The 27,609-nt window shown below is 44.5% G+C and overlaps 1 protein-coding gene across 2 annotated transcripts in view; it reads right to left on the bottom strand.

Moving 5' to 3' along the window:
• Positions 1 to 27,293, bottom strand: part of LOC115415898 (tubulin-specific chaperone cofactor E-like protein) — a 40,272-nt gene extending 12,979 nt beyond the window's left edge. Inside the window, exons 1-6 of one of the 2 annotated variants that reach the window (XM_030129568.1) lie at positions 27,099 to 27,290; positions 17,096 to 17,256; positions 15,120 to 15,259; positions 13,871 to 14,052; positions 1,885 to 2,141; positions 1,649 to 1,775 (exon numbers count right to left, since the gene is read on the bottom strand). In XM_030129568.1, the coding sequence (XP_029985428.1) occupies positions 1,649 to 1,775; positions 1,885 to 2,141; positions 13,871 to 14,052; positions 15,120 to 15,259; positions 17,096 to 17,234 (845 nt within the window). In that variant the 5' untranslated portion in view covers positions 17,235 to 17,256; positions 27,099 to 27,290. Of the gene's footprint in view, positions 1 to 1,648; positions 1,776 to 1,884; positions 2,142 to 13,870; positions 14,053 to 15,119; positions 15,260 to 17,095; positions 17,257 to 27,098 lie in introns of both variants that reach the window. The other variant, XM_030129569.1, reaches the window with a different exon arrangement.
• Between the last annotated feature and the right edge of the window lie 316 nt (positions 27,294 to 27,609).

Here is a 27,609-nt window from a genome sequence, read left to right as displayed (position 1 = left end):
ACTATGAATGAACACATGTGGAATTATGTACTTAACAAAAAAGTGTGAAATAACTGAAAACATCTCTTATATTCTAGTTTCTTCAAAGTATCCACCCTTAGCTCTGATGACTGCCTTGCACACCCTTGGCATTCTCTTGATGAGCTTCCAGAGGTAGTCACCTGAAATGGTTTCCACTTCATAGCTGTGCCTTGTCAGGGTTACTTAGTGGAATTTCTTGCCTTATTGATGGGGTTGGGACCATCAGTTGTGTTGTGCAGAAGTCAGGTTGATGCACAGCTGACAGCCCTATTGGACAACTGTTAGAATACATATTATGGCGAGAACCAATCAGCTAAGTAAAGACAAACGAGTGGCCATCATTACTTTAAGAAATGAAGGTCAGTCAGTCTAGAAAATTTCAAAAACTTTGAATGTGTCCCCAAGTGCAGTCGCAAAAACCATCAAGCGCTCCAACCAAACTGGCTCACATGAGGACCGCCCCAGGAAAGGAAGACCAAGAGTCACCTCTGATGCTGAAGATAAGTTCATCTGAGTCACCAGCCTCAGAAATCGCAAATTAACAGCAGCTCAGATTAGAGACCAGATGAATACCACACAGAGCTCTAGCAGCAGACACATCTCTACAACAACTGTTAAGAGGAGACTGCGTGAATCAGGCCTTCATGGTCAAACAGCTGCTAGGAAACCACTGCTCAGGAGAGGCAACAAACACAAGAGATTTATTTGGGCCAAGAAACCCAAGGAATGGACATTAGACCAGTGGAAATCTGTGCTTTGGTCTGATGAGTCCAAATTTCAGATCTTTGGATCCAACCGCCGTGTCTTTGTGCGACGCAGAAAAGGTGAACGGATGGATGCTACATGCCTGGTTCCCACCGTGAAGCATGGAGGGGGAGGTGTGATGGTGTGGGGGTGCTTTGCTGGTGACGCTTTTGGGGATTTATTCAAGATTGAAGGCAACCTGAATCAGCATGTCTACCACAGCATCCTGAAGTGACATGCCATTCCATCCGGTCTGCGTTTAGTTGGACCATCATTTATGTTTCAACAGGACAATGACCCCAAACACACCTCCAGGCTGTGTGAGGGATATCTGACCAAGAAGGAGAGTGATGGAGTGCTGCGCCAGATGACCTGGCCTCCACAGTCACCGGACCTGAACCCAGTCGAGATGGTTTGGGGTGAGCTGGACCGCAGAGTGAAGGCAAAAGGGCCAACAAGTGCTAAGCATCTGTGGGAACTTCTTCAAGACTGTTAGGAAACCATTTCAGGTGACTACCTCTGGAAGCTCATCAAGAGAATGGCAAGAGTGTGCAAAGCAGTCATCAGAGCTAAGGGTGGATACTTTGAAGAAACTAGAATATAAGAGATGTTTTCAGTTATTTCACACTTTTTTGTTAAGTACATAATTCCACATGTGTTCATTCATAGTTTTGATGCCTTCAGTGAGAATCTACAATGAAAATAGTCATGAAAATAAAGAAAATGCAAAGAATGAGAAGGTGTGTCCAAACTTTTGGCCTGTACTGTATATACATATATATATATATTTATATATCATATTTGTGTGTATATATATATACTGTACATCCATACCACATCTGTGTATATATATTCTGTATACATGTATGTGGCTGTGTCTCACTGTGCTAATAGGAGGCTGCGTCTGTCCTGGGTGTCATAGCGCTGCAGCAGAGGAATCCCCTTGGCCTTCACTTCCTCCAGTTTAGGAAAGTAGTTGAGCCGCTCGATGTCCTCCCATTTACTGAGCCCTGAACGACAGAAGAGGAAAAAAGAGGAAGAATGAAGGACAGAAGAGGACAGGTGTTACTGAGCATGTGCAGTAGTGCTTGGTCTTTGTGTCCATCCTCAGTGTCAGACCTGAGTTGTTGAGGTTGATGCTGCGCAGGTTTGGGAAAAGGCGCTGCAGTGCATCCTGGGTGTCGTCCACTGAGCGGACGTTGTTGTTGGCCAACACCAGCGTGCTCAGACGTGGGTACATGAGGCCCAACTTGCGGACTTCAGTCCAGAGCTGGAGCTGGTTGTCTGTGATCTGCAGCAGGCGTAGGGACGGACAGGTGGTCTGGGACTGAGCCACCGAGCTGTAGCCGTTCAGACACAGGAACAGCTCCTGGAGTCTGGAAGGAGGGACCACAAGGACCACAAGGACCAGAGCGTTAGTGAGGACACACACAGGTAGGACAGGTCAAAGGTCAAACACCAACCACTGCACTAATGTCTAGGGCTGTAAGAAGATATGGGTTCTGCAATATATCACAATATTTCATTTCACAATACTGTATCGATATAAAAAGTACTGTATGGATATGTGTAGATATTTATTCAAATGCAGATATGGCAGAGGTTAATTTTTGGGTTTTTTTGTTTCTATTTGATTTCTTCTTATTTCACACTCTTTTATTCAATAATGTTCGTTCCTTTGTTGGATTGAACTCAAATCCTGTTCTGATGTTAGCTGTGAACTAATAGAATCTGAACATTTGAACAGGATCTGAAACTGGAATGTCTGTAAAACAGAATTTCAGTTTGAACACAGTTTGAACATTTGGTGATAGAACATTAGATCCTGTTGGGATCAAATACAAATGTGTTTAGTATTTGTCCAGATTTCTGCTGGAATTCAGTTCACCCAGGAAATAATCATAAAAAAAAAATTAAATTAAAAAAAATTGCCTTTTTAACAGTATCGTGATATATCGTATCGTGAGTATTGTGATTTGTATTGTATCACCAGATTCTCACCGATACACAGGCCTAATGATGACTGACTTTCATTTCAAAGTTCCACATATTCACAAGATGGTAAGATGACAACTTATGGCTTCTTCCAGTGTTCAATGTTCTATCCAGGGATCATACTGGATGATTAACCCTTTAATGTCTGACGCCCACGTGTGGACCCACAGTTGGACTGACGTTCCAAAGGGTTCTAAAGGTACTCTAGTCCAAACCAAGGTTCTAATAGTTTTGGATTTTTCACTCTAGTTTAGTTTTATTTAGTTTTGACTTTTTTTCTCTAATTCAGTTCATTTTAAGTTGTTTTTAGAGTAAGTTTGATAGTTTTTATTGGTTTTCATTTTTTTCTAAATGCTTAGTTTTAGTTTAGTTGTTGTTTAGTTTTAGTTTAGTTGTAGTTTAGTTGTTGTTTAGTTGTAGTTTAGTTGTAGTTTAGTTTTAGTTTAGTTGTAGTTCAGTTGTAGTTCAGTGGTCTCTTTTCTCTTCTTCTCTGTGGTCATATTCAAATCAATCCCAGACAGGACTCTGCTGCTTTAGTCTCCATGTTTCCAGGTAGAGTGGGGACCAGAAGACGACTGGAAACCACAAGTGAACACAAGTGATGGACTCAAAAAAGTATTTATTCAGCCACTGGTTGTTCCAGTTCTCCTACTTAGAAAGATGACAGAGGTCTGTAATTTTCATCAGAGGTACACTTCAACTATGAGACAAAATGAGAAAAAACATCCAGGAAATCACATTGTAGGATTTTTAAAGAATTTATTTGTAAATTATGGTGGAAAATAAGTATTTGGTCAATAACCAACCTTCCAGATTTGTGTCTGTCCCAGAGCTGGACCTTCTTCTTTCAGAAGCTCCTCTGTCCTCCACTGGTTCCCAGTATTAATGACACCTGTTTGAACTGGTTCTGTAGAACACACACCTGTTTGAACTGGTTCTGTAGAACACACACCTGTCTGAACTGGTTCTGTAGAACACACACCTGTTTGAACTGGTTCTCTGTAGAACACACACCTGTCTGAACTGGTTCTGTAGAACACACACCTGTCTGAACTGGTTCTGTAGAACACACACCTGTTTGAACAGGTTCTGTAGAACACACACCTGTTTGAACTGGTTCTGTAGAACACACACCTGTTTGAACTGGTTCTGTAGAACACACACCTGTCTGAACTGGTTCTGTAGAACACACACCTGTTTGAACAGGTTCTGTAGAACACACACCTGTTTGAACTGGTTCTGTAGAACACACACCTGTTTGAACAGGTTCTGTAGAACACACACCTGTCTGAACTGGTTCTGTAGAACACACACCTGTTTGAACTGGTTCTCTGTAGAACACACACCTGTCTGAACTGGTTCTGTAGAACACACACCTGTTTGAACTGGTTCTGTAGAACACACACCTGTTTGAACTGGTTCTGTAGAACACACACCTGTTTAAACCGGTTCTGTAGAACACACACCTGTCTGAACTGGTTCTGTAGAACACACACCTGTTTGAACTGGTTCTGTAGAACACACACCTGTCTGAACTGGTTCTGTAGAACACACACCTGTTTGAACCGGTTCTGTAGAACACACACCTGTTTGAACCGGTTCTGTAGAACACACACCTGTTTAAACCGGTTCTGTAGAACACACACCTGTCTGAACTGGTTCTGTAGAACACACACCTGTTTGAACTGGTTCTGTAGAACACACACCTGTCTGAACTGGTTCTGTAGAACACACACCTGTTTGAACTGGTTCTGTAGAACACACACCTGTCTGAACTGGTTCTGTAGAACACACACCTGTTTGAACTGGTTCTGTAGAACACACACCTGTTTGAACTGGTTCTGTAGAACACACACCTGTCTGAACTGGTTCTGTAGAACACACACCTGTTTGAACTGGTTCTGTAGAACACACACCTGTCTGAACTGGTTCTGTAGGACACACACCTGTTTGAACTGGTTCTGTAGAACACACACCTGTTTAAACTGGTTCTGTAGAACACACACCTGTTTGAACTGGTTCTGTAGAACACACACCTGTTTAAACCGGTTCTGTAGAACACACACCTGTTTAAACCGGTTCTGTAGAACACACACCTGTCTGAACTGGTTCTGTAGAACACACACCTGTTTGAACTGGTTCTGTAGAACACACACCTGTTTGAACCGGTTCTGTAGAACACACACCTGTTTAAACCGGTTCTGTAGAACACACACCTGTTTAAACCGGTTCTGTAGAACACACACCTGTCTGAACTGGTTCTGTAGAACACACACCTGTTTGAACTGGTTCTGTAGAACACACACCTGTCTGAACTGGTTCTGTAGAACACACACCTGTTTGAACTGGTTCTGTAGAACACACACCTGTCTGAACTGGTTCTGTAGAACACACACCTGTTTGAACTGGTTCTGTAGAACACACACCTGTTTGAACTGGTTCTGTAGAACACACACCTGTTTGAACTGGTTCTGTAGAACACACACCTGTCTGAACTGGTTCTGTAGAACACACACCTGTTTGAACTGGTTCTGTAGAACACACACCTGTCTGAACTGGTTCTGTAGGACACACACCTGTCTGAACTGGTTCTGTAGAACACACACCTGTTTGAACTGGTTCTGTAGAACACACACCTGTCTGAACTGGTTCTGTAGAACACACACCTGTTTGAACTGGTTCTGTAGAACACACACCTGTCTGAACTGGTTCTGTAGAACACACACCTCTCCACAGCCTCAGTCAGACTCAAACTCAACCATGGACCAGACCACAGAGCTGTCCAAGGACACCAGGAAGAAAACTGTAGACCTGCACCAGGCTGGAAGAGTCCATCTACAATAGACAAGCAGGTTGGTGTGAAGAAATCAACGGTGGAGCAACTGGAAGAAAATGGAAGACATACAAGACCACTGATAATCTGCCTGGATCTGGGGCCCCACGCAAGATCTCATCCTGTGGGGTCAAAATGATCATGAGAACAGTGAGCAAAAATCCCAGAAGTACACAGAGGGACCTGATGAATGACCTGCAGAGAGCTGGGACCAAAGTACCAAAGGCTCCCATCAGTACCACACTAGGCCCAGAGGGACCTGATAAATGACCTGCAGAGAGCTGGGACCAAAGTACCAAAGGCTCCCATCAGTACCACACTAGGCCCAGAGGGACCTGATAAATGACCTGCAGAGAGCTGGGACCAAAGCACCAAAGGCTCCCATCAGTACCACACTAGGCCCAGAGGGACCTAATGAATGACCTGCAGAGAGCTGGGACCAAAGTACCAAAGGCTCCCATCAGTACCACACTAGGCCCAGAGGGACCTGATAAATGACCTGCAGAGAGCTGGGACCAAAGCACCAAAGGCTCCCATCAGTACCACACTAGGCCCAGAGGGACCTGATGAATGACCTGCAGAGAGCTGGGACCAAAGTACCAAAGGCTCCCATCAGTACCACACTAGGCCCAGAGGGACCTGATAAATGACCTGCAGAGAGCTGTGACCAAAGCACCAAAGGCTCCCATCAGTACCACACTAAGCCCAGAGGGACTCCTGCTACTGCAGCGCCAGGCATGTCCCCCTGCTTAAGCCAGGCCATGTCCAGGCATGTCTGTCTGAAGTTTGACCCAGAGCAGATGGATGATCCAGAAGAGGACTGGGAGAAGATCATGTGGTCAGATGAAACCAAAATAGAACTTTTTGGTCCAAACTCAACTGGTGGTGTTTGGAGGCAGAAGAATGCTGAGGTTCATCCCAGAACACCAGACCTCCTGTGAAGCATGGGGGTGCAAACCTCCTGCTTTGGGGCTGTTTTTCCTCAAAGGGGACAGGACCACTGATCCGTGTTCAGGGCAGAATGAACGGGGCCATGTATGATGAGATCTGAACCCAAACCTCCTTCCATCAGTCAGATCATTGCAGATGGAACGTGGCTGGTCTTCCATGACAATGATCCCAAACACACCGCTGGGCCAACCAAGGAGCGGCTCCGTCCAAAGCATGTCCAGGTCCTGCAGTGGCCTAGCCAGTCTGCACAGCTCAACCCCATAGAACATCTGTGGAGGGAGTGGACAGTGGGTGTGTCCCAGCGACAGCCCATAAACATCAGTGCTGTAGAGGAGATGTGCAGGAGAAATGGACCAAATACCAGCTCCAGTGTGAGCAAACCTGTGAAGACTGAAGGAAACCTCTGACCTCTGGCACTGAAAACAAAGAGTCTGTTACAAAGGACTGAGTTGAACTTTTGGTACTGACCAAATACTTATTTTCCAACATAATTTACAAATAAATTCTTTAAAAATCCCACAATGTCATTTCCTGGATGTTTTGTCTCATGTTGTCTCTCATAGTTGAAGTGGACCTCTGATGAAAATTACAGACCTCTGTCATCTTTAGGAGGAGAACTGGAACAACCAGAGGATGAAGAAATACTTTTTTGCCTCACTGTAGATATCATATGGTGACAGTAGAGAAAATTGCTCAAGCGAAATAAATCAATTTCGTATCAATCCGACTTTAACAAAGACGAAATCGAAGGGAATTTTATCCAAAATTTGTATCCGTTTTAGTTAGTTTTGTAAACACACAATACAGTTTCAGTTAGTTATGTTTTTTTTCCTTTTAATTATAGTTTGTACTTATTTCAGGTAACGAAAATGTTTTTACAATTCCAGATTTCGTCATTTTGTAACTTTTCATTAATGATAATAACCTTGCCAACATCACAGAGTAAATGTTAGAAGGTCATCTACTTCCTGTCCCCTGTTGTGATGAACCCACAGTTATCTGTAAATGAGCATCCTTTGAACCCGTCTGTGCCCATGTTAGCCCCAGAGCTAAAACTGAATGTTGGGCAGTGTTTGAACCCGTCTGTGCCCATGTTAGCCCCAGAGCTAAAACTGAATGTTGGGCAGTGTTTGAACCCGCCTGTGCCCACGTTAGCCCCAGGGCTCAGACTGAATGCTGTGTAGTGTTTGAACCCGTCTGTGCCCACGTTAGCCCCAGGGCTAAAACTGAATGTTGGGCAGTGTTTGAACCCGCCTGTGCCCACGTTAGCCCCAGGGCTCAGACTGAATGCTGTGCAGTGTTTGAACCCGTCTCTGCCCACGTTAGCCCCAGGGCTAAAACTGAATGTTGGGCAGTGTTTGAACCCGCCTGTGCCCACGTTAGCCCCAGGGCTCAGACTGAATGCTGTGTAGTGTTTGAACCCGTCTGTGCCCACGTTAGCCCCAGGGCTCAGACTGAATGCTGTGCAGTGTTTGAACCTGTCTGTGCCCACGTTAGCCCCAGAGCTACAACTGAATGCTGGGCAGTGTTTGAACCCGCCTGTGCCCACGTTAGCCCCAGGGCTCAGACTGAATGCTGTGCAGTGTTTGAACCCGTCTGTGCCCACGTTAGCCCCAGGGCTCAGACTGAATGCTGTGCAGTGTTTGAACCCGTCTGTGCCCATGTTAGCCCCAGAGCTAAAACTGAATGTTGGGCAGTGTTTGAACCCGTCTGTGCCCACGTTAGCCCCAGAGCTAAAACTGAATGTTGGGCAGTGTTTGAACCCGCCTGTGCCCATGTTAGCCCCAGGGCTCAGACTGAATGCTGTGCAGTGTTTGAACCTGTCTGTGCCCACGTTAGCCCCAGGGCTCAGACTGAATGCTGTGCAGTGTTTGAACCCGTCTGTGCCCACGTTAGCCCCAGGGCTCAGACTGAATGCTGTGCAGTGTTTGAACCTGTCTGTGCGCACGTTAGCCCCAGAGCTACAACTGAATGTTGGGCAGTGTTTGAACCCGCCTGTGCCCACGTTAGCCCCAGGGCTCAGACTGAATGCTGTGCAGTGTTTGAACCCGTCTGTGCCCACGTTAGCCCCAGGGCTCAGACTGAATGCTGTGCAGTGTTTGAACCTGTCTGTGCCCATGTTAGCCCCAGAGCTAAAACTGAATGTTGGGCAGTGTTTGAACCCGTCTGTGCCCACGTTAGCCCCAGAGCTAAAACTGAATGTTGGGCAGTGTTTGAACCCGTCTGTGCCCACGTTAGCCCCAGAGCTAAAACTGAATGTTGGGCAGTGTTTGAACCCGTCTGTGCCCACGTTAGCCCCAGAGCTAAAACTGAATGTTGGGCAGTGTTTGAACCCGTCTGTGCCCACGTTAGCCCCAGAGCTAAAACTGAATGTTGGGCAGTGTTTGAACCCGTCTGTGCCCACGTTAGCCCCAGAGCTAAAACTGAATGTTGGGCAGTGTTTGAACCCGCCTGTGCCCACGTTAGCCCCAGGGCTCAGACTGAATGCTGTGCAGTGTTTGAACCCGTCTGTGCGCACATTAGCCCCAGAGCTACAACTGAATGTTGGGCAGTATTTGAACCCGTCTGTGCCCACGTTAGCCCCAGAGCTAAAACTGAATGTTGGGCAGTGTTTGAACCCGTCTGTGCCCACGTTAGCCCCAGGGCTCAGACTGAATGCTGTGCAGTGTTTGAACCCGTCTGTGCCCACGTTAGCCCCAGGGCTAAAACTGAATGTTGGGCAGTGTTTGAACCCGTCCGTGCCCACGTTAGCCCCAGGGCTCAGACTGAATGCTGGGCAGTGTTTGAACCCATCTGTGCCCACGTTAGCCCCAGGGCTCAGACTGAATGCTGTGCAGTGTTTGAACCAAGGTTATAATAGTTTTGGATTTTTAATTATAGTTTAGTTTTAATTAGTTTTGACTTTTTTTTTCTCTTATTCAGTTAGTTTTAATTAGTTTTTAGAGCAGGTTTGTTAGTTTTTATTAGTTATCGTTTTTTTCTGAATGTTTAGTTTTAGTTTAGTTTAGTTTAGTTTAGTTTTAGTATTAGTTTTAGTTATTTCATATATTTTATCTTCCTCATCATCCTATTCAAAGAAATTAGTGAGGCGTGGATATGTGTTACCCTGGACACTTTATTTGGGGGTCGGGTTAGGGGGGCTCATGGACTGAGCAGAGACACAATGTACCGTACAATGTATAAATTCCCTATAGCAGGTTGAGGGGGGTGCAATCCATACACAACGTCACTTACGTGAAACAATGCGAAGATGTGCAAAGCATGAGAGGAGATGCACAAAGCAGCCAGCAGTTAAAGCAGATAGAAACATATATAAACCAGCTAACCAGCAGTTAAACCAGATAGGAACCTATTATAAACCAGCTAACCAGCAGTTAAAGCAGACAGAAACATATACAAACCACTTATAAACATATATAACCCAGTTCCTCATCAGTCAACCACACCTTAACAGATATCTCATCTCTTAATCATCTGCAGTTCCATTATTAGCCAACTTTGCTTCAGTTCAGTTCAGCTAGCTGTAGCTAGTAACATCAAACGTTTTTGAACATTCTAACAGGTTCCATACCTCTGTAATTGGATTAGTTTTCATCCTCCTCTTTTCTCCTCTTCTAAACTGTGCAGTTCAGGGCTTGGAAGGCCTTTTCATGGTGATAAACTCTCCAGTTTTAACCTGGATGCTAGTTCAACACTGACTGTACTTTAGCTCAGCTCTGTCTGTCACTCACGCGCACACACACGGTACGCCAAAAAAAAAAAAAAAAAAAACCCGACCCATGTATCACTCCAGTAAACCCCAGACAGGACTGTGCTGCTGTGTCCCAGCTTTAGTCTGTATGTTCCAGGTAGAGTGGGGACCAGAAGACCACTGGAAACCACAAATGACCAGACATGACAGACTGTGAAGTGTCGTATGGTGTCACCAGCTCAAACTGCTGAAGTGAAATAAATTAATTTCATATCAATCCGACATTGACAGAGACGAAAACGAAGGGAATTGTATCCATAATTTTTATACATTTTAGTTAGTTTTGTAAGCTCACAATACAGTTTCAGTTAGTTATCGTTTTTTTCTTTTAATTAGAGTTTTTATTTATTTCAGTTAACGAAAATGTTTTTTCAATTTTAGTTTTCGTCATTTCGTTCGTTTTCGTTAACGATAATAACCTTGGTTTGAACCCATCTATGCCCACGTTAGCCCCAGGGCTCAGACTGAATGTTGGGCGGTGTTTGAACCCGTCTGTGCCCACGTTAGCCCCAGAGCTAAAACTGAATGCTGGGAAGTGTTTGAACCCATCTGTGCCCACGTTAACCCCAGGGCTCAGACTGAATGCTGTGCAGTGTTTGAACCCGTCTCTGCCCACGTTAGCCCCAGGGCTAAAACTGAATGCTGGGCAGTGTTTGAACCCATCTGTGCCCACGTTAGCCCCAGGGCTCAGACTGAATGCTGTGCAGTGTTTGAACCCGTCTCTGCCCACGTTAGCCCCAGGGCTAAAACTGAATGTTGGGCAGTGTTTGAACCCGCCTGTGCCCATGTTAGCCCCAGGGCTCAGACTGAATGTTGGGCAGTGTTTGAACCCGCCTGTGCCCACGTTAGCCCCAGGGCTCAGACTGAATGTTGGGCAGTGTTTGAACCCATCTGTGCCCACGTTAGTCCCAGGGCTCAGACTGAATGCTGGGCAGTGTTTGAACCCGCCTGTGCCCATGTTAGCCCCAGGGCTAAAACTGAATGTTGGGCAGTGTTTGAACCCGCCTGTGCCCATGTTAGCCCCAGGGCTCAGACTGAATGTTGGGCAGTGTTTGAACCCGCCTGTGCCCACGTTAGCCCCAGGGCTCAGACTGAATGTTGGGCAGTGTTTGAACCCATCTGTGCCCACGTTAGTCCCAGGGCTCAGACTGAATGCTGGGCAGTGTTTGAACCCGCCTGTGCCCATGTTAGCCCCAGGGCTAAAACTGAATGTTGGGCAGTGTTTGAACCCGCCTGTGCCCACGTTAGCCCCAGGGCTCAGACTGAATGCTGGGCAGTGTTTGAACCCGCCTGTGCCCACGTTAGCCCCAGGGCTCAGACTGAATGCTGGGCAGTGTTTGAACCCGCCTGTGCCCATGTTAGCCCCAGGGCTCAGACTGAATGTTGGGCAGTGTTTGAACCCGCCTGTGCCCACGTTAGCCCCAGGGCTCAGACTGAATGTTGGGCAGTGTTTGAACCCGCCTGTGCCCACGTTAGCCCCAGGGCTCAGACTGAATGCTGGGCAGTGTTTGAACCCGCCTGTGCCCATGTTAGCCCCAGGGCTAAAACTGAATGTTGGGCAGTGTTTGAACCCGCCTGTGCCCACGTTAGCCCCAGGGCTCAGACTGAATGTTGGGCAGTGTTTGAACCCGCCTGTGCCCACGTTAGCCCCAGGGCTCAGACTGAATGCTGGGCAGTGTTTGAACCCGCCTGTGCCCATGTTAGCCCCAGGGCTCAGACTGAATGTTGGGCAGTGTTTGAACCCGCCTGTGCCCACGTTAGCCCCAGGGCTCAGACTGAATGTTGGGCAGTGTTTGAACCCATCTGTGCCCACGTTAGCCCCAGGGCTCAGACTGAATGTTGGGCAGTGTTTGAACCCATCTGTGCCCACGTTAGCCCCAGGGCTCAGACTGAATGCTGGGCAGTGTTTGAACCCGCCTGTGCCCATGTTAGCCCCAGGGCTCAGACTGAATGTTGGGCAGTGTTTGAACCCGCCTGTGCCCACGTTAGCCCCAGGGCTCAGACTGAATGTTGGGCAGTGTTTGAACCCATCTGTGCCCACGTTAGCCCCAGGGCTCAGACTGAATGTTGGGCAGTGTTTGAACCCATCTGTGCCCACGTTAGCCCCAGGGCTCAGACTGAATGCTGTGCAGTGTTTGAACCCGTCTCTGCCCACGTTAGCCCCAGGGCTAAAACTGAATGTTGGGCAGTGTTTGAACCCGCCTGTGCCCATGTTAGCCCCAGGGCTCAGACTGAATGTTGGGCAGTGTTTGAACCCGCCTGTGCCCACGTTAGCCCCAGGGCTCAGACTGAATGTTGGGCAGTGTTTGAACCCATCTGTGCCCACGTTAGTCCCAGGGCTCAGACTGAATGCTGGGCAGTGTTTGAACCCGCCTGTGCCCATGTTAGCCCCAGGGCTAAAACTGAATGTTGGGCAGTGTTTGAACCCGCCTGTGCCCATGTTAGCCCCAGGGCTCAGACTGAATGTTGGGCAGTGTTTGAACCCGCCTGTGCCCACGTTAGCCCCAGGGCTCAGACTGAATGTTGGGCAGTGTTTGAACCCATCTGTGCCCACGTTAGTCCCAGGGCTCAGACTGAATGCTGGGCAGTGTTTGAACCCGCCTGTGCCCATGTTAGCCCCAGGGCTAAAACTGAATGTTGGGCAGTGTTTGAACCCGCCTGTGCCCACGTTAGCCCCAGGGCTCAGACTGAATGCTGGGCAGTGTTTGAACCCGCCTGTGCCCACGTTAGCCCCAGGGCTCAGACTGAATGCTGGGCAGTGTTTGAACCCGCCTGTGCCCACGTTAGCCCCAGGGCTCAGACTGAATGTTGGGCAGTGTTTGAACCCGCCTGTGCCCACGTTAGCCCCAGGGCTCAGACTGAATGTTGGGCAGTGTTTGAACCCGCCTGTGCCCACGTTAGCCCCAGGGCTCAGACTGAATGCTGGGCAGTGTTTGAACCCGCCTGTGCCCATGTTAGCCCCAGGGCTAAAACTGAATGTTGGGCAGTGTTTGAACCCGCCTGTGCCCACGTTAGCCCCAGGGCTCAGACTGAATGTTGGGCAGTGTTTGAACCCGCCTGTGCCCACGTTAGCCCCAGGGCTCAGACTGAATGCTGGGCAGTGTTTGAACCCGCCTGTGCCCATGTTAGCCCCAGGGCTCAGACTGAATGTTGGGCAGTGTTTGAACCCGCCTGTGCCCACGTTAGCCCCAGGGCTCAGACTGAATGTTGGGCAGTGTTTGAACCCATCTGTGCCCACGTTAGCCCCAGGGCTCAGACTGAATGTTGGGCAGTGTTTGAACCCATCTGTGCCCACGTTAGCCCCAGGGCTCAGACTGAATGCTGGGCAGTGTTTGAACCCGCCTGTGCCCATGTTAGCCCCAGGGCTCAGACTGAATGTTGGGCAGTGTTTGAACCCGCCTGTGCCCACGTTAGCCCCAGGGCTCAGACTGAATGTTGGGCAGTGTTTGAACCCATCTGTGCCCACGTTAGCCCCAGGGCTCAGACTGAATGTTGGGCAGTGTTTGAACCCATCTGTGCCCACGTTAGCCCCAGGGCTCAGACTGAATGCTGGGCAGTGTTTGTGTCTCACTCACTCAGGCGTGTGTTGTGTGAGCGTGTGCACGGTGTCCCAGCTGATGTGTGTGTTGATGAGGACTAGGCGTCGGACCCTGCAGAAGGTCTGGGCCATGTGAGGCTCCAGTCTGGATTCACTCAGAGGGTTCATGCTCACATTCACAAAGTCCAGGTTAGGGATGTTGGAGACGATGGTGGAGATCTGGAGAAAGACAAACACACACCATGAGTACAGGTAAACGTACACACACACATACATACATATATATATATATATATACACTTTTTTTTTTCCACACACACAGACAGATAGACACACACATAAATACACACACACACTGTGACTGTGAGCTGTATGACCTCTGACCCTGGGGTGTCTGAACCCTGGCCTCATTCATTTCATTCGTTCTATTTAGCTCCACCCTGAAGGCGTGCATCTTAATTATCCTGAGTGGGAACAGGTTTGCCCCCCCCCCCACCCCACACACACACACACTCTGCTCATAAACACTATAGAAGGTCTGGAAGCATCAGTGGATGAGGATGAGGAGTTCTGCAGAGGAGGACTGGTGTATGTACTGGGTCATGATCTGCTTTAAAGACCTGTTATCAGCTCTATGTTCTGGCCTTTTATTTTCTATTTCTATTTTATTTAAAGCTTTTCAGCCTGAACTCAGCATTTGTGAAGGATATATTTATCTATTACTACCCACTGACCGAGCAAGCATTTCATTAGCCTCGTAGCATAATTGCCTGTCATTTATTTTTCAGGTTTAAACCAGTGATGCAAAATAAAGCTGCGGTGTCAGGAGAGTAAAGTTATGCAGATACCACAAAGTGGGCAAAGATACAACTTAGGCAAATATGTTCTGTGGCTGACCATCTGTAGGATTATTTATGGGGAACTTTGATTTAAGAGATGACAGGACTGGAAGGTGGGTGGGTCTGTGGGTTCATGTCCCACCGTTTATGAGCAGTTTTACATCCCAACTGTGGCAGTCCGCACAAGGACGGTCCACTCAACACATACACATACATATAGTGTATATATAGACTGGACTGTGGACCCACAGCTTTGGTCTGGTGTCAAACTGGTCTTTCTCCACAGTCTTACACTAGTGTTACTTGTAGAGGAGGGGTGGTCTTTCCTGTCCAGTACCAAACCCCTCTGAACAGCTGGTGTTCGACATTTACGCCTGAATGTTCCACTGAACTGGTCAGATGTTCTCGAATGTTCCACTGAACTGGTTAGATGTTCTATGAGCGTACCTCAGCCCAGTCGTTCAGTTGGTTGTAGGACAGGTCCAGTTCCACCACGTGTCCACAGAACGCTGCGATGTCAGTCCTGTCGCCAGCTTTACTGATCCCACAGTAGTTCAGCACCAGAACGTTGGGTAAGAACAGACGATCTACGAGGAGAACACTGAGGTAAGAGCAGATGATCTAAAGGAGAACACTGAGGTAAGAACAGACCATCTACAAGGAGAACACTGAGGTAAGAACAGACCATCTACTAGGAGAACACTGAGGTAAGAACAGATGATCTAAAGGAGAACACTGAGGTAAGAACAGATGATCTAAAGGAGAACACTGAGGTAAGAACAGACCATCTACAAGGAGAACACTGAGGTAAGAACAGACCATCTACTAGGAGAACACTGAGGTAAGAACAGACCATCTAAAGGAGAACACTGAGGTAAGAACAAACCATCTAAAGGAGAACACTGAGGTAAGAACAGATGATCTACGAGGAGAACACTGAGGTAAGAACAGACGATCTACGAGGAGAACACTGAGGTAAGAACAGACGATCTACGAGGAGAACACTGAGGTAAGAACAGACGATCTACAAGGAGAACACTGAGGTAAGAACAGATGATCTACGAGGAGAACACTGAGGTAAGAACAGACGATCTACAAGGAGAACACTGAGGTAAGAACAGACCATCTAAAGGAGAACACTGAGGTAGGAACAGACCATCTACTAGGAGAACACTGAGGTAAGAACAGACCATCTGAAGGAGAACACTGAGGTAAGAACAGATGATCTACGAGGAGAACACTGAGGTAAGAACAGATGATCTACGAGGAGAACACTGAGGTAAGAACAAACCATCTAAAGGAGAACACTGAGGTAAGAACAGATGATCTAAAGGAGAACACTGAGGTAAGAACAGACCATCTACTAGGAGAACACTGAGGTAAGAACAGATGATCTAAAGGAGAACACTGAGGTAAGAACAGATGATCTACGAGGAGAACACTGAGGTAAGAACAGACGATCTACAAGGAGAACACTGAGGTAAGAACAGACGATCTACGAGGAGAACACTGAGATAAGAACAGACCATCTACAAGGAGAACACTGAGGTAAGAACAGACCATCTAAAGGAGAACACTGAGGTAAGAACAGACCATCTACAGGAGAACACTGAGGTAAGAACAAACCATCTAAAGGAGAACACTGAGGTAAGAACAGATGATCTACGAGGAGAACACTGAGGTAAGAACAGACCATCTACAGGAGAACACTGAGGTAAGAACAGACCGTCTACGAGGAGAACACTGAGGTAAGAACAGACCATCTAAAAGAGAACACTGAAGTAAGAACAGATGATCTAAAGGAGAACACTGAAGTAAGAACAGACCATCTACAAGGAGAACACTGAGGTAAGAACAGACCATCTAAAGGAGAACACTGAGGTAAGAACAGATGATCTACGAGGAGAACACTGAGGTAAGAACAGACGATCTACAAGGAGAACACTGAGGTAAGAACAGACCATCTAAAGGAGAACACTGAGGTAAGAACAGATGATCTAAAGGAGAACACTGAAGTAAGAACAGACCATCTACAGGAGAACACTGAGGTAAGAACAGACCATCTACGAGGAGAACACTGAGGTAAGAACAGATGATCTAAAGGAGAACACTGAAGTAAGAACAGACCATCTACGAGGAGAACACTGAGGTAAGAACAGACCATCTACAGGAGAACACTGAGGTAAGAACAGACCATCTACAGGAGAACACTGAGGTAAGAACAGACCATCTAAAGGAGAACACTGAGGTAAGAACAGACCATCTAAAGGAGAACACTGAAGTAAGAACAGACCATCTACAGGAGAACACTCAGGTAAGAACAGACCATCTAAAGGAGAACACTCAGGTCAGTGGAGCTCTGCTGTCTGTCTGCAGTTCAAAACCACCTGACCTGAACCCGAACCCTGAACCTGAACCCTGACCTTTGACCGGGGACCCTGGAGGACTGGGCACCAGCACCACGCCCAGGCCTTGGCCGTAGGGGAAGTTCTCTGGGTTGTACTTGTCACTGAGGACCTGGACGAAGGTCCGAACCTCGTCTTCATCAGACGACGACTCCATGGTTCCAGTTCTGAGGAAGTGTCTGCAAGACCAACACAAACCAGAAAACACCAACATGGTCAAATAAGCTCAAACAGACTGGAACCAGTTTGACCAGTGGAACATGTGTCCTTAAAAACAGAATTACAAATAAAATAAACACTTCAGAAGAAAACACACGTCTTTGTGGATTCTGGATGTCAGTTATTTACAGACAGGACTGAAACTGATGAGTACATTCATTCTGGATTAGTTTGGCAATTATTTACTCAGTCAACTTTACAGGGTTAGGGGTCAGGGTCAGGGTTAGGGGTCAGGGTCAGGGTTAGGGGTCAGGGTCAGGGGTTGGGTTAGGGTTCAGTCCACCAGCGCCTCTACTATTTGAGGAAGCTGGAACACCTGTCTCTACTGTTTTCTACAGGTGTGGGCTGGACCACATCCTAACGTGGTCATTCCAGTCTGGTACAGGACCTGTTCTGCTGTGGACTGGACCTGTTCTGCTGTGGACTGGACCTGTGGACTGGACCTGTTCTGTGGAGGACTGGACCTGCTCAGAATCACAGAGTGCTGCCTCCCCTCCAGAGCATAAAATTAACACCTGCCAAGCACCAATGGCGGATGAAAAAATGGTTTGGCATGTAAAACAAAACCACCTGTATATATTATATTATATATTATACATATTATCCCTAATATTTAGAACCAATATTCACTTTTAAAGTCTTTGAAAAGGTTCATTAAACATCTGTGTGTTATTTATGCAATAAATTATATACATTTTTCAAATTGGATTTTACATATGTTTTGTTTTTTGTCCTTTTGTGTTTTTATAGTAGGTTAAAGTGAAAAAATAATAGACAGATGATATTGATGAAGTTGTGCTGAAAAAACAGATCCCAAACATGGGTATAGTAAACATTTGTTTCTATAGTATATAAAGGCCAAATCAAAAGGACTGAAAAACAGACAGAATAGACTCAGACCACTAAGGGTTAATATTCAGAGATCGCGTTAACTGAAAATATTCCGTCGTTGACAGATTTTTTTTTAAAATGATGGAAAATTCTGAAGTCTGTCATTTTGACAGATTCAAATCCTGAGGGTAATCTACTGTTAACCTTTCCTGCTCGGCTGGTCCGACCGTAGTCAGCGAGCACAGGGCAGGTTTCCTCCAGGGCAGATGTGGGTTAAGTCCTTTAGCAGCAGTGGAAGACAGCAGCTGTGGTTTCTGCACAGTATGTCCATGTTAGAACACTGTCACTTCTGTCCTCTGACACACTCACACTACAAACTGACGCTCCCTCACCTTGGTCGACCACTCACACCATACGCACACACACGCACCACACACCGCTCTCTCACTTAAAGGAACACACACACACACACACACACACCAGTCTCATAACACTACCAAATAAACTTTACACACAACACAGTGAACAGAACCTGCTGCAGAATCACTGGTCTGTCTGTGAGCAAGGCATCAAACAGTCCAGAACAGCATCCACCTGTATAGAACCAACATCCACCTGTATAGAACCAACATCCACCTGTATAGAACCTACATCCACCTGTATAGAACCAACAACCACCTGTATAGAACCAACAACCACCTGTATAGAACCAACATCCACCTGTATAGAACCAACATCCACCTGTATAGAACCAACAACCACCTGTATAGAACCAACAACCACCTGTATAGAACCAACATCCACCTGTATAGAACCAGCATCCACCTGTATAGAACCAACAACCACCTGTATAGAACCAACATCCACCTGTATAGAACCAACAACCACCTGTATAGAACCAACAGCACCACTGTTCACAACTACACTGAATACAACAGCAGTACTGCGGTCACATGACCCACCGTTAGTCCACCTGTAGTAGACCCTGTCCAGTTAGTCCACCTGTAGTAGACCCTGTCCAGTTAGTCCAGCTGTAGTCCCCCTCCTGTCCAGTTAGTCCAGCTGTAGTCCCCCTCCTGTCCAGTTGGTGTCAGTGTTCATATTAGTCAGTGTCAGTCTTGTGTGGTAGTTTCTGTGACTTCAGCCTAAATTCGATGCTCCTTTGCTCGTGCAAACTGTGCACACAGCTGAGTCTCCTTATTTTAAAGCCCAGTAAATATGATAGCAGTGAGAAACGTGGAGAAAAAAGAGGGACTGATGGTGAAGGATGACGGACGAGCGAGGAATACTGCAGTTTTTATGTCATTTGGTGTGTTCTATGTACGCATGTTCTACCTTTCATGTGTTATTAGATCCCATGTAAATGTGTGCGTAGATCTGTGGTTCACAGAAGCTGAACTCTAACCCTCAGTGCATGAGAACACACCAGTTCACAGTGAAGGACAGAATGATGCCAGTGGTGATATCAGGTTGGTTTATCAGCAGCAGCAACTCCAGCTGCTGCATCACTCAGATGTTTCTGAACATTAAATACGACTGAATAGATCTGTTTAGCATTCACAAATAAACATTTGAAATGACGGATAATAATATATTATGACGGAATTTTTACAACCCTGTCCGTCAAAATGACAGACAATAAAAATGTCTAGTGCAACCTCTGTTAATATTTGAATGTTTCTGACACAGAAGGGACATTGGGACTATTATTCTATTTTACTTTAATTTTTTTTACTTGTTTGTTTTTTTTTTCAAAATACAACTTGGTTAAATTATTTCAGTGTGTGTATCAGTACTTTTTGAACATTTTGAGCACAATTTCAAAAAGAAATTTTCATATGGTTCCATCCCTAGTTCCAAATATTAGGTATATACCATTAAAATTGTTATAAATTGGAACTATATTCAAATATCTGACATATAAGCAGATCTTTAATTAGGCATTTTTCCCCCTAAAAGTGCGTAATCAAACACAGTTATCATGAGAATTAGAATCTAAATGGTAACACTAACTGTCTGTGATTTTACCGCTGTTTATGGTTCAACCGGTAATGGTTCCATCCCTAGCTGTAAATGGACTGTAGCTCCTCCCTCTGGTCAGATGCAGAGGAGCCTTACATCCAGGATCATAATGTTCAAATGCAGCGTCTTCCCAGAGGCCCAGGCTGGTGAACTCTGTCCTCTGACCACCTCCAATAAAAGCCTGAGCTGCTGCTTATGCCAAACAGGCATCACACTTTCATGTACTGGACTGGTGAACGCCTGAGAAACACTGAAGGGGTAGCATGTGTTTGTCCTCATGCGTGTGTTTGTCCTCATGCGTGTGTTTGTCCTCACGCCTGTGTTTGTCCTCATGCGTGTGTTTGTCCTCGTGTGTGTTTGTCCTCATGCGTGTGTTTGTCCTCATGTGTGTGTTTGTCCTCATGCGTGTGTTTGTCCTCATGCGTGTGTTTGTCCTCATGTGTGTGTTTGTCCTCATGCGTGTGTTTGTCCTCATGTGTGTGTTTGTCCTCGTGTGTGTTTGTCCTCATGCGTGTGTTTGTCCTCATGCGTGTGTTTGTCCTCATGTGTGTTTGTCCTCATGTGTGTGTTTGTCCTGATGTGTGTGTTTGTCCTCATGCCTGTGTTTGTCCTCATGTGTGTGTTTGTCCTCACGCCTGTGTTTGTCCTCATGTGTGTGTTTATCCTCGTGTGTGTTTGTCCTCATGTGTGTGTTTGTCCTCATGTATGTGTTTGTCCTCGTGTGTGTTTGTCCTCATGTGTGTGTTTGTCCTCATGCCTGTGTTTGTCCTCATGTGTGTGTTTGTCCTCATGCGTGTGTTTGTCCTCATGCGTGTTTGTTCTCATGTGTGTGTTTGTCCTCATGCCTGTGTTTGTCCTCATGCGTGTGTTTGTCCTCATGCCTGTGTTTGTCCTCATGCCTGTGTTTGTCCTCATGCAAGTGTTTGTCCTCGTGTGTGTTTGTCCTCGTGTGTGTTTGTCCTCATGCGTGTTTGTCCTCATGCCTGTGTTTGTCCTCATGCGTGTGTTTGTCCTCGTGTGTGTTTGTCCTCATGCGTGTGTTTGTCCTCATGCCTGTGTTTGTCCTCATGTGTGTTTGTCCTCATGTGTGTGTTTGTCCTCATGCGTGTTTGTCCTCACGCATGTGTTTGTCCTCATGCGTGTTTGTCTTCACGCCTGTGTTTGTCCTCATGCGTGTTTGTCCTCACGCATGTGTTTGTCCTCATGCGTGTTTGTCCTCATGCCTGTGTTTGTCTTCACGCCTGTGTTTGTCCTCATGCGTGTTTGTCCTCACGCATGTGTTTGTCCTCATGCGTGTTTGTCCTCATGCCTGTGTTTGTCTTCACGCCTGTGTTTGTCCTCATGCGTGTTTGTCCTCACGCATGTGTTTGTCCTCATGCGTGTTTGTCCTCATGCCTGTGTTTGTCCTCATGCGTGTGTTTGTCCTCACGCATGTGTTTGTCCTCATGCATGTTTGTCTTCACGCCTGTGTTTGTCCTCACGCCTGTGTTTGTCCTCATGCCTGTGTTTGTCCTCATGCGTGTTTGTCTTCACGCCTGTGTTTGTCTTCACGCCTGTGTTTGTCCTCATGCGTGTGTTTGTCCTCATGCGTGTGCTTCTATGTGTCTGGTGTTTTTTAGATACTTTCATTGTTTTCAGCCTCTTTCTCTTCTTATTGCTGGAACCTGAGTTCACATCATCCTGCACTACAGTGAATGAAGGACAGTAAATGAACTCTGACCCACGTGTCCTCCACCGTCCACACAGAGGACTCTCAGTCTGGATCAGGACTATCGGTTTCAGGCCAAACTGGGTCTGATCCAGTTCAGTCAGATCCATGTGAGTGTGTTCTGATCCACATGTGGGACTGACACCATGTGATGTTCTTGTCACAGATAGGGTGTCATTTCAGATACCTGCTGATGATTCACTCTGATGAAGACGACACCAAAGGAGAGTCACAGCAGATCACATGAGAAAGCGGATGAGAAAACACACTGATGAGAAAATACACTGATGAGAAAACACACTGATGAGAAAACACACTGATGAGAAAACACAGTGATGAGAAAATACACTGATGAGAAAATGCACTGATGAGAAAACACAGTGATGAGAAAACACAGTGATGAGAAAACACACTGATGAGAAAACACAGTGATGAGAAAACACAGTGATGAGAAAATACACTGATGAGAAAATGCACTGATGAGAAAATACACTGATGAGAAAACACAGTGATGAGAAAATACACTGATGAGAAAATGCACTGATGAGAAAATACACTGATGAGAAAATACACTGATGAGAAAACACACTGATGAGAAAACACACTGATGAGAAAACACACTGATGAGAAAACAGTAATGAGAAAATACACTGATGAGAAAATACACTGATGAGAAAACACAGTGATGAGAAAACACAGTGATGAGAAAATACACTGATGAGAAAACACAGTGATGAGAAAACAGACTGATGAGAAAACACAGTGATGAGAAAATACACTGATGAGAAAACAGACTGATGAGAAAACACAGTGATGAGAAAATACACTGATGAGAAAATATACTGATGAGAAAACACAGTGATGAGAAAACAGACTGATGAGAAAACACACTGATGAGAAAACACAGTGATGAGAAAATACACTGATGAGAAAACAGTGATGAGAAAACACAGTGATGAGAAAATACACTGATGAGAAAATACACTGATGAGAAAACACAGTGATGAGAAAACAGACTGATGAGAAAACACACTGATGAGAAAACACAGTGATGAGAAAATACACTGATGAGAAAACACACTGATGAGAAAATACACTGATGAGAAAACACAGTGATGAGAAAACACAGTGATGAGAAAATACACTGATGAGAAAATACACTGATGAGAAAATACACTGATGAGAAAACACAGTGATGAGAAAACAGACTGATGAGAAAACACACTGATGAGAAAACACACTGATGAGAAAATACACTGATGAGAAAACACAGTGATGAGAAAATACACTGATGAGAAAATACACTGATGAGAAAACACACTGATGAGAACACAGACTGATGAGAACTCTCATGAGGAGGAAAAGAAACAGCAAAAACTGTGGTTGGACCGTCAGGAAAACTCACGTAATAAGTATGAGGGATGACATCAAAGCAAAACAATGATATGACACTATGCCTGTAAATAATGACAACTTCAAATGTTTGTCTTTGCTTTAGTGCAAACACACCATTAAATTATGAAAATATTCATTTTCCAAACTCTCCTGTACCAATAAAATGTGACTAACCTGAACAAATGTGTCCAACCTGAAATGTCTGTATTAAATTCAGTCCAGTTTGAACTCTTTTCTTCCTGTTCCTCAGTGTTTAGTGTCTTTGGAGATCTGATCCAGAATGCACATGGACTAATGAGAAGTGGAGGAAGAAGACTGAGAAAATTACACTGATTTATCTGAAGAAATGTCCGTTTTTTTCAGGTTATTCACATCTTTTTTGTTTGGACAGTTTATAAAAGTAAGTATTTTCATAACTTAATGGGGTTTTTTTTTGCACCAAAACACAGACAAAAATTCATAGTTGTCATTATTTCTAGGTTATTCTGTTATTTCCCTGGTTGGGTCCACTGCAGATCAGATCAGACTAAATGTGGAACCTGAAAGAACAGGAGTGTAGAACCCTGGTGTAGAGGAAACATGGAACTGAGCAGAAATTACACAGACAGTACAAACACAGACAGTAAAAGGTGTTCAAACAAAGGGTTAATACTGGAAACACAGGCAGTAAAAGGTGTTAAAATAAAGGGTTAATACTGGAAACACAGGCAGTAAAAGGTGTTAAAATAAAGGGTTAATACTGGAAACACAGGCAGTAAAAGGTGTTAAAATAAAGGGTTAATACTGGAAACACAGGCAGTAAAAGGTGTTAAAATAAAGGGTTAATACTGGAAACACAGGCAGTAAAAGGTGTTAAAATAAAGGGTTAATACTGGAAACACAGGCAGTAAAAGGTGTTAAAATAAAGGGTTAATACTGGAAACACAGACAGTAAAAGGTGTTAAAATAAAGGGTTAATACTGGAAACACAGGCAGTAAAAGGTGTTAAAATAAAGGGTTAATACTGGAAACACAGACAGTAAAAGGTGTTAAAATAAAGGGTTAATACTGGAAACACAGACAGTAAAAGGTGTTAAAATAAAGGGTTAATACTGGAAACACAGACAGTAAAAGGTGTTAAAATAAAGGGTTAATACTGGAAACACAGACAGTAAAAGGTGTTAAAATAAAGGGTTAATACTGGAAACACAGGCAGTAAAAGGTGTTAAAATAAAGGGTTAATACTGGAAACACAGACAGTAAAAGGTGTTAAAATAAAGGGTTAATACTGGAAACACAGGCAGTAAAGGAGAGGAAACATGGAACTGAGCAGAAATTACACAGACAGTACAAACACAGACAGTAAAAGGTGTTCAAACAAAGGGTTAATACTGGAAACACAGGCAGTAAAAGGTGTTAAAATAAAGGGTTAATACTGGAAACACAGGCAGTAAAAGGTGTTAAAATAAAGGGTTAATACTGGAAACACAGACAGTAAAAGGTGTTAAAATAAAGGGTTAATACTGGAAACACAGGCAGTAAAAGGTGTTAAAATAAAGGGTTAATACTGGAAACACAGACAGTAAAAGGTGTTAAAATAAAGGGTTAATACTGGAAACACAGGCAGTAAAAGGTGTTAAAATAAAGGGTTAATACTGGAAACACAGACAGTAAAAGGTGTTAAAATAAAGGGTTAATACTGGAAACACAGACAGTAAAAGGTGTTAAAATAAAGGGTTAATACTGGAAACACAGACAGTAAAAGGTGTTAAAATAAAGGGTTAATACTGGAAACACAGGCAGTAAAAGGTGTTAAAATAAAGGGTTAATACTGGAAACACAGGCAGTAAAAGGTGTTAAAATAAAGGGTTAATACTGGAAACACAGACAGTAAAAGGTGTTAAAATAAAGGGTTAATACTGGAAACACAGACAGTAAAAGGTGTTAAAATAAAGGGTTAATACTGGAAACACAGGCAGTAAAAGGTGTTAAAATAAAGGGTTAATACTGGAAACACAGGCAGTAAAAGGTGTTAAAATAAAGGGTTAATACTGGAAACACAGACAGTAAAAGGTGTTAAAATAAAGGGTTAATACTGGAAACACAGACAGTAAAAGGTGTTAAAATAAAGGGTTAATACTGGAAACACAGACAGTAAAAGGTGTTAAAATAAAGGGTTAATACTGGAAACACAGACAGTAAAAGGTGTTAAAATAAAGGGTTAATACTGGAAACACAGACAGTAAAAGGTGTTAAAATAAAGGGTTAATACTGGAAACACAGGCAGTAAAAGGTGTTAAAATAAAGGGTTAATACTGGAAACACAGGCAGTAAAAGGTGTTAAAATAAAGGGTTAATACTGGAAACACAGACAGTAAAAGGTGTTAAAATAAAGGGTTAATACTGGAAACACAGACAGTAAAAGGTGTTAAAATAAAGGGTTAATACTGGAAACACAGACAGTAAAAGGTGTTAAAATAAAGGGTTAATACTGGAAACACAGACAGTAAAAGGTGTTAAAATAAAGGGTTAATACTGGAAACACAGACAGTAAAAGGTGTTAAAATAAAGGGTTAATACTGGAAACACAGGCAGTAAAAGGTGTTAAAATAAAGGGTTAATACTGGAAACACAGGCAGTAAAAGGTGTTAAAATAAAGGGTTAATACTGGAAACACAGGCAGTAAAAGGTGTTAAAATAAAGGGTTAATACTGGAAACACAGACAGTAAAAGGTGTTAAAATAAAGGGTTAATACTGGAAACACAGGCAGTAAAAGGTGTTAAAATAAAGGGTTAATACTGGAAACACAGACAGTAAAAGATGTTAAAATAAAGGGTTAATACTGGAAACACAGACAGTAAAAGGTGTTAAAATAAAGGGTTAATACTGGAAACACAGGCAGTAAAAGGTGTTAAAATAAAGGGTTAATACTGGAAACACAGACAGTAAAAGGTGTTAAAATAAAGGGTTAATACTGGAAACACAGGCAGTAAAAGGTGTTAAAATAAAGGGTTAATACTGGAAACACAGGCAGTAAAAGGTGTTAAAATAAAGGGTTAATACTGGAAACACAGGCAGTAAAAGGTGTTAAAATAAAGGGTTAATACTGGAAACACAGGCAGTAAAAGGTGTTAAAATAAAGGGTTAATACTGGAAACACAGGCAGTAAAAGGTGTTAAAATAAAGGGTTAATACTGGAAACACAGGCAGTAAAAGGTGTTAAAATAAAGGGTTAATACTGGAAACACAGGCAGTAAAAGGTGTTAAAATAAAGGGTTAATACTGGAAACACAGGCAGTAAAAGGTGTTAAAATAAAGGGTTAATACTGGAAACACAGACAGTAAAAGGTGTTAAAATAAAGGGTTAATACTGGAAGGAGTGCTTCCAGGTAAAGCAGCTGTTTGGTTTAAACCTGGTCAAACTCAACACCGCCCCTGGTGGTGCATTCTGGGAAAACAACAAACAGAAAAAAACAAAAGCACAGACCAAAACAGAACACTGTCTGGTCTTTCCCTAGCCGAACCGAACCACAGTCCCGTTCGACCACAGTGCTGTTGAATCCTCTCCATATGGTGTGTTTTTCAGTGGGTTCTGACCCAGCTGACATTAAACACTGGCCTTTTTCTACGCACTTCCGTAAATGCAGGGTCTGTTCGGAGGGGGGGGCTAGGCTAACCCCCCACACACACACACACACACAAACACACACGGCTCTGAGGCCTGTTGGACGGAACCGCCGAACCGACAGTAAACCGTGTGTCAGCCCCGGTTCGGTTCGGGTTTGACGGACAGGTGGGTGACGGTAACCTAGCAGGCTAAAGCTAACGTCCACGAGCTAAAGTCTGCGGATAAAACACACATTTACCTTCAGCTCAGACAAAAACCCGGTCCGGACGGCGCCATCAGGCTGACAACAGCCCTGAGTGTGGGTCCGAGGGGGGCTGGACGGGTTCCGCAAAGAACCGAGCCGGACCTGAGCCCGACAGAACCGAGTCCACACGGTTACAACTGGGATCCAGTTTGTTTTTGTTGTCCTTCGAATAGTTGACAGTTTAGGACACGCCCCCGGAAATGACGTAGTTTAAATGTTAGCTGCGCAAACTGCTCCTGTACAAGGAAAGGATGAAAAAAAAAAAAAAAAAAAAAAAAACAAGGAAAGGGACGAAAAAAAAGAAAAAGAAAAAAGGAAAGGATTTTTAAAAAGAAAAAAACAAGGAAAGGATGAAAAAAGAAAAAAAGGGACAAAAAAAGAAAAAACAAACAAGGAGAGTGACGAAAAAAAGAAAAGAAAAAAGGAAAGGATGAAAAAAAGGACAGGATGAAAAAAAGGGAAAGAAAAAAGGAAAGGATTAGAAAAAGAAAAAAACAAGGAAAGG

Source organism: Sphaeramia orbicularis, unplaced genomic scaffold (assembly GCF_902148855.1).
Source record: "Sphaeramia orbicularis unplaced genomic scaffold, fSphaOr1.1, whole genome shotgun sequence".
Taxonomy (NCBI): domain Eukaryota; kingdom Metazoa; phylum Chordata; class Actinopteri; order Kurtiformes; family Apogonidae; genus Sphaeramia; species Sphaeramia orbicularis.
Note: the sequence above shows the minus strand (reverse complement) of the source record. Positions and strands in the feature narration are given on the sequence as shown.